Here is a 17,715-nt window from a genome sequence, read left to right as displayed (position 1 = left end):
CCGATTTAGGCCGAAAAAGACAGACAATCGCCCAGAGAGTGCCACGCTGTGGAAGCACGACAGCTCATCTCTGTACGTTAGTATCCCAGGCCCGCTCCAATATAAGCTATAATACTTGGTACAAGAACTTGCTGTACGACAAAGGGGAGATGGTATAGTTTTGAACACCAGTTTGTAAGCGCTGCCTGTGCCAGAACTTTCTGGCTCGTTACACCAAACCTTTCGCCATTACCGATCACCTAAGTGATGGGACCTATTCGATTTCTCCTCTCGTGTCTAACGGCTACCGTTCAAAGAAGACGCAGGTTGTTCACTTCGCCCGCCTGAAGCACCATCAGCCCCTTGACTCTGTGTGCAAGTAATGGTTACTCACCCAATGGGCTTCGTTTGTGAAGGGAGGAGTGTTACGCTAAAGCGACAGGAAGGACGGCGGAAGTGGCCGAAGGGCGCTTGTCTTTGGAGCGGCTTGGTGTCGGCGCGGCAATCCTCCCCTATCCATCATTAATCTTTAAATATAGGCCCCTCAACGTAACAATACACTCTTAAAAATGAATGTGGGCATTATACGGCTCGAAGTTTCCGACAAAGACGACGATGGCAGCCAAGTAGACAAGACACGTGTGCCACTTTAGGCCTGCCAGGACTTTGTCCGTCACATGCTGGAATGCTGCACATGCCGAGTAAAGGCCAAATTGCATTACCTTAAATTCGAAGAGGCTGTCCGGCGTATCAAAACAGCCTTTTCTCTGTCTCTCGGGAACTTCGATGTGCCAGTAGCCCATCTTAAGAGGTAGCCCATCATCAAAACATATTTTGCGTTGCAGAGTCGGTCCAGTGCGTCATCTATCAGAGGGAGGGTGTAAACGCCCTTCTTCGTGCCTATCCTTCTTTATTACTAAGACCACAGGCGACTCCCAGTAGTTTTCAAGGGCTAGATGGTTTACTCGCACCCGCCGTGGTTGCTTAGTGGCTATGGTGTTGGGCTGCTGAACACGAGGTCGCGGGATTGAATCCCGGCCATGGTGGCCGCATTTCTATGGGGGCGAAATGCGAAAACACACGTGTACTTAGATTTAGGTGCACGTTAAAGAACCCCAGGTTATCAAAATTTCCGGAGAGAGAGAGAGAGAGAATGAAAAGGAAAGGCAGGGAGGTTAACCAGATATGAGTCTCCGGTTTGCTACCCTGCACTGGGGATGGGGGATAGGGGTTAGAAAGATGGCAGAGGAAAACGTTAAAAAAAGGAAAAAAAAAGACATGCACACATGGAGGCGCACACACAAAAGAAAATTTCCGGAATCCCCCACTATGGCATGCCTCATAACCAGAAAGTGGTTTCGGCACGTAAAACCTCATAACTGAAAAGAAAATTTAGATGGTTTACTTGCGCAGCAATTCGTAAACTTGTTACTTTATTTCTTGTTCTCGTGACGAAACATGGTATGGGCTCGGCCGGGGTGTTCGAGAGCAATCTTCAATTATTATTCCATGCTTTGCGATTGGTGTTTCTGCAATATTTCGTGACACGAAAAGCAGTCCTTGTACCAGAGTAGAATACTTGGATGGTTTTCTGGTAGATTCAGAGGACAAACTTGATGTATGTGTAAATATGTCTTGAGAAATAGGGTCGTCGCAGTAGATTCGACGGAATTGAAGTGGGCCAACGTATTACTGAGTTCCGCAATTTGTTATTGTGGAAGCTGGTACCCTTTTTGATGTGTTTGAGCTCCTTCGTGAAGTTCGGCAGCATCACTTTCACTTTTCCTCCGTGAAGGTTTCCAGCGGTATCCGTTGGCCTTCGTATAGCGTTATCCGAACTCCAGGTAGACGACTGAGCCGTGTTGGTTCAAAAAGCCTATACCGAGAAGTACGTCTCGTGAGCAATGTTGAAGGATAACCAAAGTTGCACGGTAGCTCTGGTCATGAACGGTAATTCTTGCAATGCAGATTCCGGTCCGTGTTATTACGGATCCTTCAGGTGTCCGCATATGAGGGCCTTCACATGTAGTCTCAGCTTTTTTCAACTGGCCGGCGAAGAGTTAACTCACGACAGCTTAGTCGGCTCTTGTAATCACTAAAGCAGCTACAGCATGGCCATCGAAAATCACGTCGTGGTTGGTGGTTTTTCGTCTTTCGTTGCACTTAGGGTGCTACGTCGGGTCTCAGTCACGTGGAGCTGTCCTAGTGATGTTACGTCGGTTCGTCATGTCTTCTTTGGGCAGCGTTCTTTTTCATCGTTCTTCGTTTCGCCACGTCGTCTAGGCCTTTTTGGCGTCTTGAGCAAGACGGAAGATCTTGGGCATTTCTATGAACAGCAACCGCGCCTGCACAGGTTGCTGCTTTCAGTTTTCCAGAGAAGGGCTAATGAACCAGCCATAGGTTGGCCCATTGTAACCTAGGTGCTGCGCTGACGGGTAGCAGCTTTGTGACGGCGAACTAAAAGGTCGTCGAGGTCTCCATTGAATGGCGGCGACGTAGTCGGCGATCTGATGAAGTCGGTCACCGAGCTGTCAACGCAGCGCGTTGATGCGAATCATCGTAGTCCCGTTTCACGGAATGGGCACCGGCGGTAGACGTGACCAGCTTATCCGCAGATGTAGCAGACAGGACGGTGGTGGGGGCACCTGAAACGTCCGTCTTCCTTGAGGCGTAGCACGGAATCACAGCTCACAAGCTGGCGTGCTGGCGGCGGCAGTGGTGGCTGGCAACAGAATCGTCGCCTTGATAGCCCCTGGCGCGGAGGGTAACTTGACAGTGGGTGACGGTGGCATAGAATTTCGCCGTCAGATGAAGTTGCGGTGATGGTGAGACATCTAGCATTTCTAGCGACCGCTAAAGCTCTTCCTTGACCATGTCAGCGATCGAGGCTACCGGAGGCTACGGTATTGGGCACATCTTATGCAGGTCTTCCCAAACGACCGCTCTGATTGTCTCGTGCTAGTGACCGGTGCTTTTTTTGGCTGCTAAGATAAGGTCCTGCCGGACTCAGGCAGGCAACTTAATTCCTCATGGCAATACCTATACTTTATTAAATAAAGTATGATTACCACAGAGCACAGAGGCACTTCTGAACAAGTAAAAGACTGACCACTGTGATTAAGGGAAAGGGACCCATTCCTGAACTGATGTTGGCTGGACGGTTCTGCACATGCGGAACGAGTGGAAAAGTCTGCGCGATCCGAAGTAATTATTTGTCTTTGCCTGCACCCACTTCGTGCGCTGGTGCAACCTGAAGGTGCGTAGTCCTTCTTGAAGATGTCGTACGCTTAGTAACTCGAAGTCGTTCCTTCCTACGCTCAGGTCAACAACGGTATCGACTGATTGCCTCGCCCACACTCCTCTGTAGCAAAGGGGGACCACAGACACTATTGCTCTTTAGTAGGAATCGACTTGCTGCAAGAGGTCGGGGATGAGATATGTTCTCCTTTTGACGTAATAGGCATGAGAGAGGTTAACCTGATTGCCAAGCACCTGCGTATCAACAATGAAAGCCTTGCCGTCCCTTTTGACTACCAGGTCGTGAATGTGAGAGCCGAGGAAAGTAGCAAATCAGGGCCCTTGCAGCGCCGTACAGCCTGTATCTTGGAGCCGCTTCACGATGTACAGCAACAGGCAGTCATACCTCTGAATTCGTGGATGGCGAGTCCGACGGCACACCTGCAGCGCATGGCCGGGAGAGTCATCTGCATTATATGCCACATGACACCACACATAGACGTGTCGGGAATTCTTTTTGACCTTGTAAGGTTGTTGAAGGCCGCGTTGTGGAACGTGACAAGGTTGGGCGCTTGAGCTTCGTAGTAGTTTGCTGTCAGCGCACGGCGGCTGTATTGCCCGGTGCACATTTCAAGCGTCTTCTCAGTCCTTGTGGCCTTCGAAAGAAATTCAGTGTTAGTCCTAGGTGGGTTGTGTATGAAGCCGGCGAAGAGCTGTTCTTTCACCCCCCTCACCAGGAACCGAACTTTGATATCTGCAAACAAGTACGGGTGGGCTTGGCGGAATAGGCGAGTCATCTGCTTCGTGAATATCACGATGTTATCGTTCTGTATTTGTACTCCAATTTCCTAAAGAGATTCGGCCCTTTCCTCCTGTACTACACTCGTGAAGGTTTTCGTGAAGTTCTTGCGAAATCTGCGCACGCCGCTTAGGTGGACTATCTGTACTCGGACTAGGTCTGAGCGGCGTCATCCAAACAAAAGTAACCATGGCCGAACTTGTCCTTGCAGCTTCAGTTGTTGATGATCCCATTACTTTCGTATATCTCCAACCACGTTGCAGGGTATCCAAACGATGATCCACGGAAAGACGGTAGCTCCCTGGCTCTCGAAGTGCAATTGGAAGCTGATCATGATCCGTCATTGGAGCTCCTGGCTTAGTCTTGAGCTTCCTGGTCTTCACGGGTAGAAGTCAGAACTCCGTAGGCAAGTTTTGTAGCTTGAGGCTAGGTCATTGGTCTGGGGCGATGATGCTGTTTTCTTCGGCGTTCGGTCTTGGCCAACGCAAAGCCGTTACGACTTTGCGGGGGCGTCCAGAACCTGAATCGAAAACAGCTCCTCCAGATGTCACGTTGTAGTGACGGTGAAGAACAGAGTAGGAGTAACTGTGAATCACGAAAAGCTCTTTACTGGCAGAACTTCTGCCACTTGTGCAAGGAGAAACAGGTTATACTCAAAGCGCATCGGTAGCGGCGAGCACAGTCAGTAATCGCCAAATATCTTATCTGCAGATCAAACGTGTCGGCTTTTTATATATGACTCAATGAACCTTCTAGCGTAATAGTTGTTGCTCGCATAAGTTCTAAAATGTGCACCAGTGTTCCCATTACGTAAAGAATTTGCTCACATGAAACTCGGGAGATGGCATACACAACAGGTAATACCATCGACAATATTCGAGAAACTTCCAATACAGAAAGTGATCTCTTGCACTCTGTAATAATCTTTAACATTTCTTAGCAGGTGCAATGTGGCCAGCAGATAAAAGTAAACAAGTATGCATGGTAAATATACCTATAACTCCCACCCGAATAGTCTTCTTTTAGTGAAAGGGGCTGAGTTGAAGACCTATTTATACCCTTATTCGATTTTCAAATGTAAATCAATTCCCATCGTTGTCGACAAAGAAGAGCGTAAGCGGGTTTATTTTCTCTAGCAGAGCATGTTTTATAATGTCTGCGCCATTGGCGTTTTTGTTTTGCCCCCTGTGAAAAGCAGTTCTAGCGATAAACTACATTCCTTTGAACCGAGCAAGGCTGGCGCTGCGGAGCGCCGTGTCACCTAAAGATTAATTTGAAGACCTCAGTACTAGAGAAAAGTGCGAGGGTAGCGAAACTTCTTAAAAGCCCACGCGATTGAAACACCGCGGTTCATTTGCCGCGGACCCATCTCCACGACGCGCATACAGATAACCTTTGTTCCACGAACTTGGGTCACTGAGTTGTCCGTGGTCTAATGGGCAGAACTTGAGGCTGCTGTGCCGATGGAACTGGGTTTGAAACCAACAGCCTGGCCAACTTCGGTCACAGGGTACATGCCACTCTTCAATGATTGATTGATTGAGTGAAAACGTTATTATTCCACCGAGTTCGGGTGCCCGCCTCTTAACCTTCGCGCAGGTAGGGGGGAGGACGAAGCAGTCCCCATGCGTTGAGGATGGTGAGTCTTCACGGCCTCAACGGCCAGGCGGATTGCTCGACGCTGGTCGTCTTCAGCCTCGCTCTGGGCCAACGCCTCTCAGGCTTCTCTACGGTCAATGTTTTCCTTGGACCCTGGGGAGCCAGCACACTCCCTATTACGTGGTCTAGCGTACCTTACAAATTTAGCAGAATGTGTCGTTATAGGCCCTCATCTGAGTTAAAGGGACACTAAAGGTTACTATTAAGTCAACGTGGACTGTTTAAATACCATCCCAGCAACCTCGAAACGCTTGTTTCGTGCCAAGGAGAGACTTATTTTAAAAGAAAATGCGTTCTGAAGCGTCCGCGTACCCCTAGCGCAGTTCAAATCGCCCGCCCTCCAATCGAGGAGTACTGACATCATGGTCTCATAGTGACGTTGCGCCATCGGTGAGTAGAACGGCGTCCGCAGACGGCGCTACGGCTTTTCTGCGCAAAACGCACACGCGCGGCCAGAAACAGAGCCAAGACAGAGCCGACAGCAGAGCGAAAGCGGGAGTATGGTGGCTAGCGGAAGGAGAAACGCGCGACCATGGGGCTCTTGCATTGCCCAGGGGGCGCTGCGAGAAAGGTGCTAATAAGCGCCCTCTGTCCTAAAATGGGTCGTACCAAGCTCGGTCGTCTGCTTCGGAAAGCACGTTTACAATATGGACCCGCCACTTTCGGTTGTGTTGTAGCACGGCCTGCTGCGTATATCGGGCGCCGAAGATTTTTTCAGGGGTTGCACGCTGCGTAAAGGCAAGAAATTATGCAGTGCCGAATACGTGTACGCCGTTCAAGAATTAGGCGGCGAAGTTTTAGCACGGTGTCAATCGCAGGTGAAGCGAGTCGCGTATGAAGTGGAACTACAGGTAAGGTTTGCACGCTAGCTGCTAGATTCAGGCGCACAAATGCGAGGAAATGCGTGCTATAAATGAATCCACAGCAGCGATAAGCAGACATCATGTGTACGGAACTGCTCGAGCACACGACGGTACGCGCCGCGATGTACGAACTTCTCGAGCGCACGATCGTACGCGCCGAGACGGTAGCGGTCTTTCGACATGCCGCCAAACGGTGGGCCTCCTGCAATCTTTGTTGACTGCATGCCGCTAAACTGATGCAATGCATATGAACTCGCACGTACGTGCGAACCGCGCTGTAGTGCGAGCTTGTGCACTGCTCGCTTGATGTAGCTTTTAATGACAGCGCTCGAACATCGATGTGCTGCAATCAATACTGCCTTGCTGCGCTGCCTCAACGTGCTGGCTTGAGATCAAGGATGAGCGCATTTAACTCTCTTAATCTGTGCTGCTCGTAGTGGAGTAGTCAATTGTCATCGAATGAGCCCGACCATTTGTGCTCATTTGCACACACTTCACCACTTCGCATCGGTCGAATTGTTAATTGTCGCTGTGGTCGGGTCGCGAATCGTGAATTACCAGCCATGCCTGCTGCTATGTCGGTCTGCTGTCGGGACTGTAGGTGCAAAAGACCGAAATTTCGAACGCAGATAGTCAAGCAAGCTTGGGTCGTATTGAGCCAGGGCTCAATACGACCCAAGCTGGTACGACCCAGATGTCGTTTCCCGCACCACCACCAGGCGCCGCTACTATACCTCAAACTCCAGCGCAAGACGCCCATAAGCTGGTACTTCATTCTATGACGCAAACTTCGACGCTCGTCGCAATGGACCCTGACACCGACAGATTGGCTCGCGAAGGTGGGCTCAACTTCAGCGATTTGAGCACTGACGAGCGCGACCTGCTGCTGAGGGCTCGCGCTGCCGGCGTCGTTGCGTACTACGACGGCGGCCTCGACACCGGCTCTCCGGAGCGGGAAAGCAACGAGGGCTTCCCACGACATCACATGGACGTGGCATTCTCGCTGCTTGTTCCAAATGAAAGTTTCGCGAGCCAGCAGAATCCTCACAGCACGACGCGATAACCAAACTACTGAAACTCCAAAGCGTGCGCGGCGCAGAGTCGAGCGCGTAGAGTCGAGCGAAAACGAAACCTTTCGAACACCCATATTACTGAAGGGTAACGTCAAAATGTTATTTTTTTCATCAGAATCGAATAGACGTAGACAAGTAGCATTTTTTTCCGTCTTATAATCGAATGAAATGATATGTTTAATACGAGTAGTTGAGTATTAGTAACACAAATTATGAGGAGTGCTTTCGTCATCGGGCTAGTACGGGAATGTCGCTGGGGGGTCTCAAATCGTGTCATGCATTTACCTCAATTTCTCGGTTACTAAAGCTCTGCTCGGGATTATATTGATGCCTTAGACGTTCTAGAACATTGCTCTACCACTTTAACTTGAGTTTCTGGTAACCTTTAGTGCCCCTTTAAGTAGATTTAATATGGTGATGTACATTTGCTTCCCTGGAGGCGCCGCCAAATGCGAGCATCCTCCAGAGAGCGAGACCGATGCGATGGAGCAAAGATTCTTCTTTCGGCTTTGTAATAATCTACAATTTACCTATACGTGTTGATGTTATTTTTGATCCCTGGAACTGACTGCTCTAGAGTTGCCCGGTGGTAGAGTACTCGGAACGAGCTCGTGAGCGGCTTCGTTCCCTGGGACTTCTTCATGAGCCGGAACCCGAATAAAAGTTATGTCCCTCCTAGGAGGGTCTTTGAGTAGAATTTGGAGGGCATCTACCTCGATTCTATATTTGCTAAAATTTCGGATAGCTGATTTGCTATCGCACAATATGACTCCCGCTATTGTACCCGCACATGCGATGCGTATTGCAACCTCCTCGGCTGTACTGCTGTACTACTATACGAAAGAAGTGGAAACCGCAAAGTAGTCGCCATAATATGACTACTTCTTTATGTAAGGCAAAATATTCAAATTACGATGCAAAACACAAGTATTTACATGTTTCACTTAATATCCACAATGCGTAAATTAATACCGTGTATTCTTTAAAACTGATTGTAGCGCTAAAAAGGACGGAAGAAGTGAACACATGACCAATTGAAGAAAAGCCATAGGTCATGTGTTCACTTCTTGCTGCTTGGGTGTTTTATCATTTCACTTCGCGTGCATGTTTTCGATATTGCGGTAAAGAAGGCTGGTGCAGTTCGGTTGTGCACATGTGTTGTGATTCTCTTAAATATAGAACTTTTTCGAAAAGTAAACCAATTGTCAGTAGCGTTTCCTCGTCGTCGTGTCGTGTTTTTCATTGTGTGTCTGTCCTTTTTAGCGCTACCATCAGTTTTAAAGATTGCATCACCAACTGGCCCAGCACCAAGTTTTATTGGAATACCGTGTATGTTTCAGAATGATCCGTTGAATGTTTATGAAATATTGGCCTAAAATCTGCGGCACGTGAAAGTATGTGTTTGCAGGCGCCAGAACTAGATGGTGCTACCATAGTGAGGGAGGGTCGCAATCATGTTGATTGCGCGTCTCATCTGAATCACATCTAGGCAACTGCACAGGGTAGCAACATGGCGGCGTGCTTGCGCTTACCGATTTCAATGCATGGGCTCTATGGGGGCCTTTCTTTTTAAACTTGGTCGCATTAACGTTATGAGCGTAGCGCAAAGCATTAAAAGTAATAGACAGTTTTAGAATAGGGGCCCCAAATGTTTGGGGCTCCGAAGAGCTTTGTGGGTGTTGGCGTTGGGGCACGCAGGAGTGAAGAGCTTTAGAATAGGACTTTGCCTTTGCGCATAGCTTCTTGCGCTTGCAGCACCACTACGGAGTTAAAAAAAAGGCAGCATAGAAAATTAAATACCATTTACCACTTTATGATACGAACAGTAATTTTGTCTTTCGTGTTTAATTACAATTGAGAGGTTATTCTTTTAGCAGCGAGCCATTTGTTGCGTTTACTTTTGAGCAACCAATTTTACGTGCCTTCACCAGCCAAATTAAGCAGTGTTAGTCCCACGAGCCATGAAATAGGCAATTGAATTCAGAATCAGCAGTGCTAATGAATCAGTCTTTATTTTACACGTTAGTTGCGAGAAAGCAATAATCGCAGTCACTGCTTCTAGCTTACGAACTTCATGCGTTACTACGAATGGAGCCCAGTTTGTTGCTCGGTTAGAGCTGTCACTATGATGGGTGCCGCTGTGTTTGTTTACGCAATGCTTTTGGGGCTCCCAGTAAATCAGTGAAATAGCGTGCCCGACGCAGAACCCAAACACAGTTTGCGTCTTCCCCATGCGCCATGGTTTAAACGCTGTTTCTTTGGGTCCCCATTCCTTTGGGGCCGCTATTCTAAAACCCTCTAATGGAGGCAGAGGGACTCCTTGTTCTAATTATCTGAACTTCCACAACTTCATTCTGCAACCTTCCCATAGAGTTTGCTATAGGTTCGCTATACAGGGTGTTCCTACGAAGACTAGTGGCGGAACTGTGGCGCGAAAAATGTTGGCTATCAGAACGCGTGCCACCAAAACTGGGAGGCTGCAGCGAGCGCAAAGACCCACTCGTCCAGGCGACCTTCTGCTTACGTCACCCAGCAGGGGGCAGTCGGCGCGCTGCGGTTCCGTACTTCTTTCTTCCTGTCGCAGTGCGCTGGCTGTCCGTTGCTGGGTGACGTAACAGAAGGTCACCTCCAGGAGCGAGACTTTTTGCTCGCTGCAGCCTCATAGTTTCGGTTTCACGAGCCCTGATAACCTAAAGAAGTCATGCGACAGTTTCGCGGGTAATCGCATTTGTCTAGATCCAAAAGTTGGTATGGTTTGTACGGTGGAGAGCTCGCTTCAATTTCCTAATTATAACGAGCCTGCTGAAATGAAAAGTATAAACATACTTATTTACTTGTTAATTAGCGACTAATCACCACAAATCACCCATCACCCCTTGTCGCCAACTCTGACGGCATGTTTCCGACGGACCCCTGCTTTTACTTCAGAACTGCTATTTTTAAATATTACTTACGGTCTTAGAAAAGCCCGATATAACTCCATCAGCAACTTCACAACATTAACATTACCGTAAGGTCATGATAATGTTGTGAAGGTCATGATTATGTGTGGCTTCATACTTGATAATATGCCATTCCAATTTTCTTTCCACATTGTCATGGACTCTTCTCTATGGGCACGTTGCGGCATCTAGCAGCGAGTGCACGAAGTTCGCGTGAAACCCCCTCACTGGACGTGGCCTCCGAAAACACTGATAATTATTACATCGCTCCTCATTGGCATTCGAGGTGCAGCGCTATAACACCGATCTGCCGGTTTCTAGGAGCCTCTATCACACTGACTAGATTCCGCCCACTGCTGGACTGTACCGCGGGGGGGGATTAAAAAGGCAGGAAACAATGTGCACACAGTACGAAAGAAATACTATTTGTATAAAAAAACTCATATCTCATCTAACAGCGAAGCTATATATGGCTACCTGGGCAATTTTCCGCGTCCGTGCGTGTACACTGTCGCGTCGCCAAAGAAAAATTTTGCTTTCTAGAGCTAGTGTAAAAGATAGTCTTGTGTTGTAGGTTCATTAGCAAGTCTGAAAACCTACGATGGATGGCCCGTTGTTAATATGAGTGCACTCGTCGCAAGCATCAAGCCGAGTGATTTATGACCCAGTGTTCTCGGCGCGGCGCTCGTTCATCACCGCTGGGGGCCGCGCCGCTATAGCAACCCCGTCCGTGTAAAGGCTGTAATAAACGTATACGTATGTATCGTCCAATGTGTGTTCGTCTCTACATTGACATCAATGTCGCCTGGCGACTTTATTGCCCTTTCTTGAGTGGTTCTATGGGGTGGACGCTGATCATGTGCACGGAAGAGCTATGTGTCCTTCTAGAAGGACGACGGGAGCGACAGCGAGAATAGACGCGCCGGTGGCGGCAAGCCACTGAGGCCGATCGTGCGTCCGTAGATGAGCCTGGCCCGTCGTGTGTACCGACCAAAGAAGACAGCAGCGTGGCCATCAAGAACGGCCAGCTTCGCTGGTCGTCTTTTTTCCCAGAGTGAAATAGCCGATGAATTTGTCATCTATAACTCTTTTACACGGCGACCCTGTGGGCGCCACCATGTTTAATCATGTCGTGACGCGTCCATTGTTTGTCTCAGCTTCCTCCGTTGGCTACGTGTTTACAATGGATGTACATGATGCCCGGTGTGGCTCACCAACACTCTGTTCAGTGTATATCGTAGATGGTGACTGGGTAGACGACACGAAGTTTTTGCTACAGCTTCAGAGGACATGTAAGCCCTTTGGGAGCTGTTTACACCTTCAAACTGCGCGAGCAGCTTATAAGCTTAATGTACTAACAGCGGGGCCAGAAATGTGTTCCAAACTGCTCAAACTTTCCGCTTATGAATTAAATTAGGATCATGTGTTTTGCTCTTCGTCCGTTATTTAGAAAACACTTAGAAGCAGCGGCTTATCATGTCGCTGACACAGTAGTTTTCCTTGGTGTGGCCCATTCTCCAATTGCTTATTTTCTATCTATTCGATCCCTGGTGTGGCCAGTTGCTTTAGGTTTGTTCATGCTGTGCACAAGGGGGGATTGGAACGGAGATGTTCTGCACTTTTTATTAGCTTTCAGCGAAGATCTACTGTGGTTGTTCACTCGCTTACTCTGTCGACCGTAACGAAGCGTTCTGCTTCGAACATTCGTGCGATGTTGGTGTAGTCTCCCCTCTACTATGCTTCCGCACATTGATTTACGTGAGCGCCCATTCACTTGTTTGTTACACGTGGGCAAGAGAGCGCCGATAAGCTTGCACGGAAGTTGGGGTGAATGTCTGTAAACAAAGTGCGAGAAACATACTATACCAGGAAGCGGTTGCGTATTCATTCTACAAATGTGCGGTATTCACTGTAGCCGACGTCTCAATGTTGGTCATCTTTTTCTAGGTTAGGGATACAGTCCTGGCAGATCGGTGATTTCTTTTTTTATCCTCTAAAAAAGCTATCCATCGCGAAGGGCCGGCGACACAGGCTGTCGTCGTGCAGCAGCGTTACGTGAAATTGGCCTGTGCACACAGATTAATTCTATTTCTTAATACGCCAAACACTACAATTGCAGGCAACCGCAGCACACGTCTTCCTCCTACTGCTCCACGTTTTGCAGCATGAATGGAGCAGAGTACGATAGGGAACAATGAATTGCAGTTCCGACAACTGATTGCACATAAGTAAGTTGTAATGATTTCATATTCGCGCGCTCTCTCTGAGGCAACGAGCGGCGCGTCGCCGAAAGCGCCATCTCGTTCTTCTAGTGGCTTTCACACGTAAAATATTGTAGCCAGTCTTGTGGTTATGACGTTTGATGAAAATGAGGGCAGTTAAAATGAGAATTGAATTTCGGCTCTCACTGGAATTATTTACGCGCCTGTAAACTAAGAGCGTTAGCTTATAAGATATTGTTGCTTGCGTTTCTTCTGAATTACAATTTTGCTTCCTGTTAATATGATTGTAGGCCTTACAAACGTAAAAGAAGGGATTCTTTTGGAATATTTTTTCAATGTCGCACTTTTTGCCAACTTTTTATTATGTTACTAGTGCACACTATCTTCCAACCACGACGTACTGTATGTAGAAGTTTTTAAAGAGAAATTTCACTTGAATTGATAGACCAGGTGTGTTACTCACCATTTGTTTATCCCGGGCAAGCTAGAACTCTCTTTTGACGATAAACAAAAGCTCATTGTACAGCCCTTTTAAACCTCGCCGCCCCCTGTATTCTTTAGCAATTGCAGGCTGGGATGCCGCATTCGCCAGCGACACGCAAATGAAAAACACGGCAGCTGCTAGGTGACGTTGAATAAAAAAAAATACCACGCACCTTTCGTTTGACGCAAGTGGGGCAGAGCGTGTCGCATCACACTGAGCGGACCGCGAAGGTTGACATTCCAGACGCTGTCAAACTGTTCCATCGTTACAGTGTCTGTGTGTCCTTCCATCCATATTCCCGCGTTGTTTACCTGAAGACGAAAATTGAGCATGCTCATATAAATTCACCAATGAGCGTTAGCGCTATGCTTGTTGGAATGCCTACTACATTTAAAATTTTCGCGAATAATTCGTTCTTCGTTCTCAGACGATGAAATCATCTCTGACTAAGGAATGATGATGTTCAAGTGCCTCAGACAGGCGGGAATCACTTTTTTTATGGAAAGAGAATGAATTAATGGAGTAAACTGGATCGAAAAAAAACTATTCTAGGGCTTTCCTGCGCAGTAGGAAAGCCCTAGAATAATGCGGGGATCACAGGGCAGTTTGTTTCAGTGTCTTCCAGAGCACTGACTGTTCGCATTGAAGCGTGAGGCATCTCAAAGAGCAATTGACTCTTCGCTACTGAAGCTGTCCATAACGTTAGCGTCCTGACAGCAAGTGCACGTCGCGATGGAGTGAGATGTGTTAGTGTTTGCCAGCACGCGGGTAGGATCATGCTAATTAACTATGTCAGTAAGCGAGTACCTACAAATTTACAAGGCCGATAACACTAGTATGGTTACCTCGCAAGCATTATAATAAGTTCATATCTCCATCGATGCTGTATCGCATTTTGGTCAAAACTGCAACATTTTTCTTAATACGTTATGATCGCAACTATACCGGAACAGTTTATCAATTCTTCATATTTGATCATTTTTGTGCCTTCCAACAAACGCCGTAGACGAAGTAGAGAGCTAATTATGATGGTTGGCACGGCTCCAGCACGCGGGGCACGCGCAGAGGTTGCAAAGTCCACCTAGAACTGAGGTTAAACAGCGCGAAAAAGTCGAGGACACAAGAAAACAAATACCACAGACATGCGCTGACTGCCAACTGGAAGTTTATTTGGAATTCACCGGACATTTATGCCTTTTTCAGCATAGGCATGCGCACACCAGTCGCAACAACATCTGAAAATCAGCAACAATATAATCTTTGATCCAAAAATGTTCTTTTCCCGACAAGGCAAGTGAGAGGAAAAGCCTTGTCGGGAAAAGAAATAACATTTTTGGATGAAAAAATATAATGTTGCTGATTTTCAGACGTTTTTGCGACTGGTGTGGGCATGCCTATGCTGAAAAAGGTATAAATGTCCGGTGAATTCCAAATAAACTTCCAGTTGGCAGTCAGCGCTTGTCTGTGGTATTTGTTTCCTTGTGTCCTCATCTTTTTCGCGCTGTTTAACCTCAGTTTTAAATATGAACCAACTAGCCTTCATCAAGATCTTACTAATGCAAGCTCCACGTACGAACTAAAATAAAAGGTAATACTAACATTTTCGTGTACAGGTGAAAAGTTAAATTTCACTTATGTAGAAGTGAATAAATGCTTAGCAGGTCGGCACAAATACCGTATTCACTGAGAGAGGCATTTGATAGACTTGTTCATGTCATCATCATCATCTACATCATCAGCCTATTTTATGTCCACTGCAGGACGAAAGCCTCTCCCTGCGATCTCCAGTTACCCCTGTCCTGCGCCAACCAATTCCAACTAGCGCTGGCGAATTTCCTCATTTCATCGCTCCACCTAGTATTCCGCCGTCCTCAACTGAGCTTCCACTCTCTTGGTGCCCAATCTGTAACCCTAGTGGTCCAACGGTTATCTAACCTCCACATTACATGACCTGCCCAGCTTCATTTTTATCTCTTAATGTCAATTAGAATATCGACTATACCCGTTTGCTCTCTGATCCAAACCGCTCTCTTTCTGTCTTTTAACGTTATGGCTAGCGTTATTCGTTCCATCGTTCTGCGCGCGGTCCTTAACTTGGTCTCAAGCTTCCTTGTCAGTCTCGAAGTCTCTGCCCCATATGCCAGCATCGGTAAAATGCACTGATTGTACACCTTCCTTTTCAATGATAATGTTAAGCTTCCAGTCAGGAGCTGACAATTTCGGATGTATGCGATCCAACCCATTTTTATTCTTCAATGAATTTCTTTCTCTTGACCAGGGTTCCCTGTGATTAGTTGACCTAGGTAACCTTACTGCTTCACAAACTCAAGAGGCTGACTGGCGATCCTGAACTCAAGCTTCCTTCCCAATCTGTTCATTATTATCTTTGTCTTCTGCAAATTAATCTTCAGCACCACTCTTACACTCTCTCTCTGTTAAGCTCCTCAATCATTTGTTGTAAATCGTCTGCAGTGTTGCTGAATAGACCAATGTCATCAGCAAACCAAAGGTTGCTTAGATATTCGCCGTCGATCCTTACCCCTAAGCCTTCCTAGTTTATTAGCTTGAATACGTCTAAGCATGCTGGGAATAGCATTGGAGAGATTGCGTCTCCGTGTCTGACCCTTTTCTTTATAGGTATCCTCCTACTTTTCTTGTGTAGAATTAAGGTAGCTGTGGAATCTCTGTAGATATTTTCCAAAGTATTTACGTAAGCGGTCTGCACTCCTTGATTACGGAATGCCTCTCTGACTGCTGGTATCTCTACTGGATAAAATGCCTGTTCGTAATTTATGAAAGCCATATAGAGAGGCTTATCGCACTTTGCGGAGTTCTCGATTACATGAATAATGACATGGCTGTGATCCATTGTAGAGTATCCCTTCTTGAAGCCAGCCTGTTACCTTTGTTGACTAAGGTCCAGTGTTGCATTTATTCTATTGGATATTATTTTGGTGAATATTTTATATAATACTGGGAGTAAGCTAATGGGCCTGTGATTTTTCAGTTCTTTACCGTCTCCCTTTTCCTGGATTAGTAAAATATTTGCATTCTTCCAGTTTTCTGGGACCCTTGCAGTCGATAGACACTTCGTATATAGAGCCGCCAGTTTTCCAAGCATAATGTTTCCTCCATCTTTGATTAAATCGTCCGTTATTCCATCTTCTCCTTCCGCTTTTCTTCGTTTCATGTCTTGCAAGGACCTTTTAACCTCATCGCTAGTTATCGGAGGAGTTTCTGAATCCTGTTCGTGACTGTTTCTAATGGAGGTATCCTGACTAATCTGGGTACTGTACAGGTAAGTGCAGAATTCTTCCTCTGCTATTACTATAGCTTCGAGATTGCTGATGATATTACCCTGGGTATCTTTCAGTGCATACATCTTGGTATTTTTGTATGCCAAGTTTCCTTCTCACTGTTTTCAGGCTGCGTCCATTTTATACGGCTTCTTCAGTGTTTCTCACGTAGTAGTTTTGAATATCACTTATCTTCGCCTTTTGATCACTTTTGACAGTTCTGCGAATTCTCTCTGATCTCTTAAGCTGGACACTTTCATTCTTTGTCATTTCTTTATTAAGTATTTTGCTATTTGAGAGAGCATGCCTACTGGTTGCCTTGGTGCCTTGCTTCCCAATTCAATTGCTGCCTTTGAAGCCAGCCAAGTTACAGTTTCATTCATTACCTCTATGCCGTCTCTCTGTTCTAAGGCTGTATATTTGTTTACAAGTACCAGCATAAATTCGTCTGCTTTTACCGTTTCTGCCTCTAGGCTGGCCTGTTTGTTCTGGACCAATTTTACTCTTTCTCCGTTCAAACTGAGGTGAATCCTACCCCTAACTATAGCCTATGATCAGAGAACTTTATCCTACCTATAATTTTACATCCTGCACTATGCTGGCATCGGCAGAAAGTATGAAATCAATTTCATTGCTTGTTTCATTTCCCCATTAGGGCTTTTCCAGTTCCAATTTTTGTTGCTATGCTTCCTGAAAAAGGTGTTCATTACTGGAAGCTTATTTACAAGTACCAGCCTAAATTCGTCTGCTTTTACCGTTTCTGCCTATAGGCTGGCCTGTTTGTTCTGGACCAATTTTACTCTTTCTTTCTTTTTTTTTACTTTTTATGTTTATGTTTATGTTCCTTTCTTGGAATTCCACCAGTATCTCTCCGGTAGCCTTCCTAGAATCGACGCCGTATTTGCCAATTGCTTGTTAACCAGCTTGCTTTTCCGCCACTTTTGCAATGAAGTCGCCCATTAATACAGTAGACTGATTTTGTAGTTTTCTAATCGCTAATTCAACATCTTCAAGAAACTGATGTACTTCCTCAATATCGTGGCTGGATGTTGGAACGTAGGCTTGTACTGCCTTTAATTTATACCTTTTATTACGTTTGATTACGACTACTGCTACCCTGTCATTATAACGTAGAATTCGTGTTTCCCGCTATGTCCTTAT

General features: G+C 46.6%; 1 protein-coding gene across 1 annotated transcript in view; it reads right to left on the bottom strand.

The window, feature by feature from the left end:
- LOC135907159 (3-oxoacyl-[acyl-carrier-protein] reductase FabG-like) overlaps positions 1 to 17,715 on the bottom strand; it is an 84,992-nt gene that overhangs the window by 45,465 nt on the left and 21,812 nt on the right. Inside the window, exon 4 of the mRNA XM_070538054.1 lies at positions 13,431 to 13,569. Within this exon, the coding sequence (XP_070394155.1) occupies positions 13,431 to 13,569 (139 nt within the window). The remainder of the gene's footprint in view (positions 1 to 13,430; positions 13,570 to 17,715) is intronic.

This window comes from Dermacentor albipictus, chromosome 4, assembly GCF_038994185.2.
Source record: "Dermacentor albipictus isolate Rhodes 1998 colony chromosome 4, USDA_Dalb.pri_finalv2, whole genome shotgun sequence".
Classification (NCBI taxonomy): Eukaryota; Metazoa; Arthropoda; class Arachnida; order Ixodida; family Ixodidae; genus Dermacentor; species Dermacentor albipictus.
Note: the sequence above shows the minus strand (reverse complement) of the source record. Positions and strands in the feature narration are given on the sequence as shown.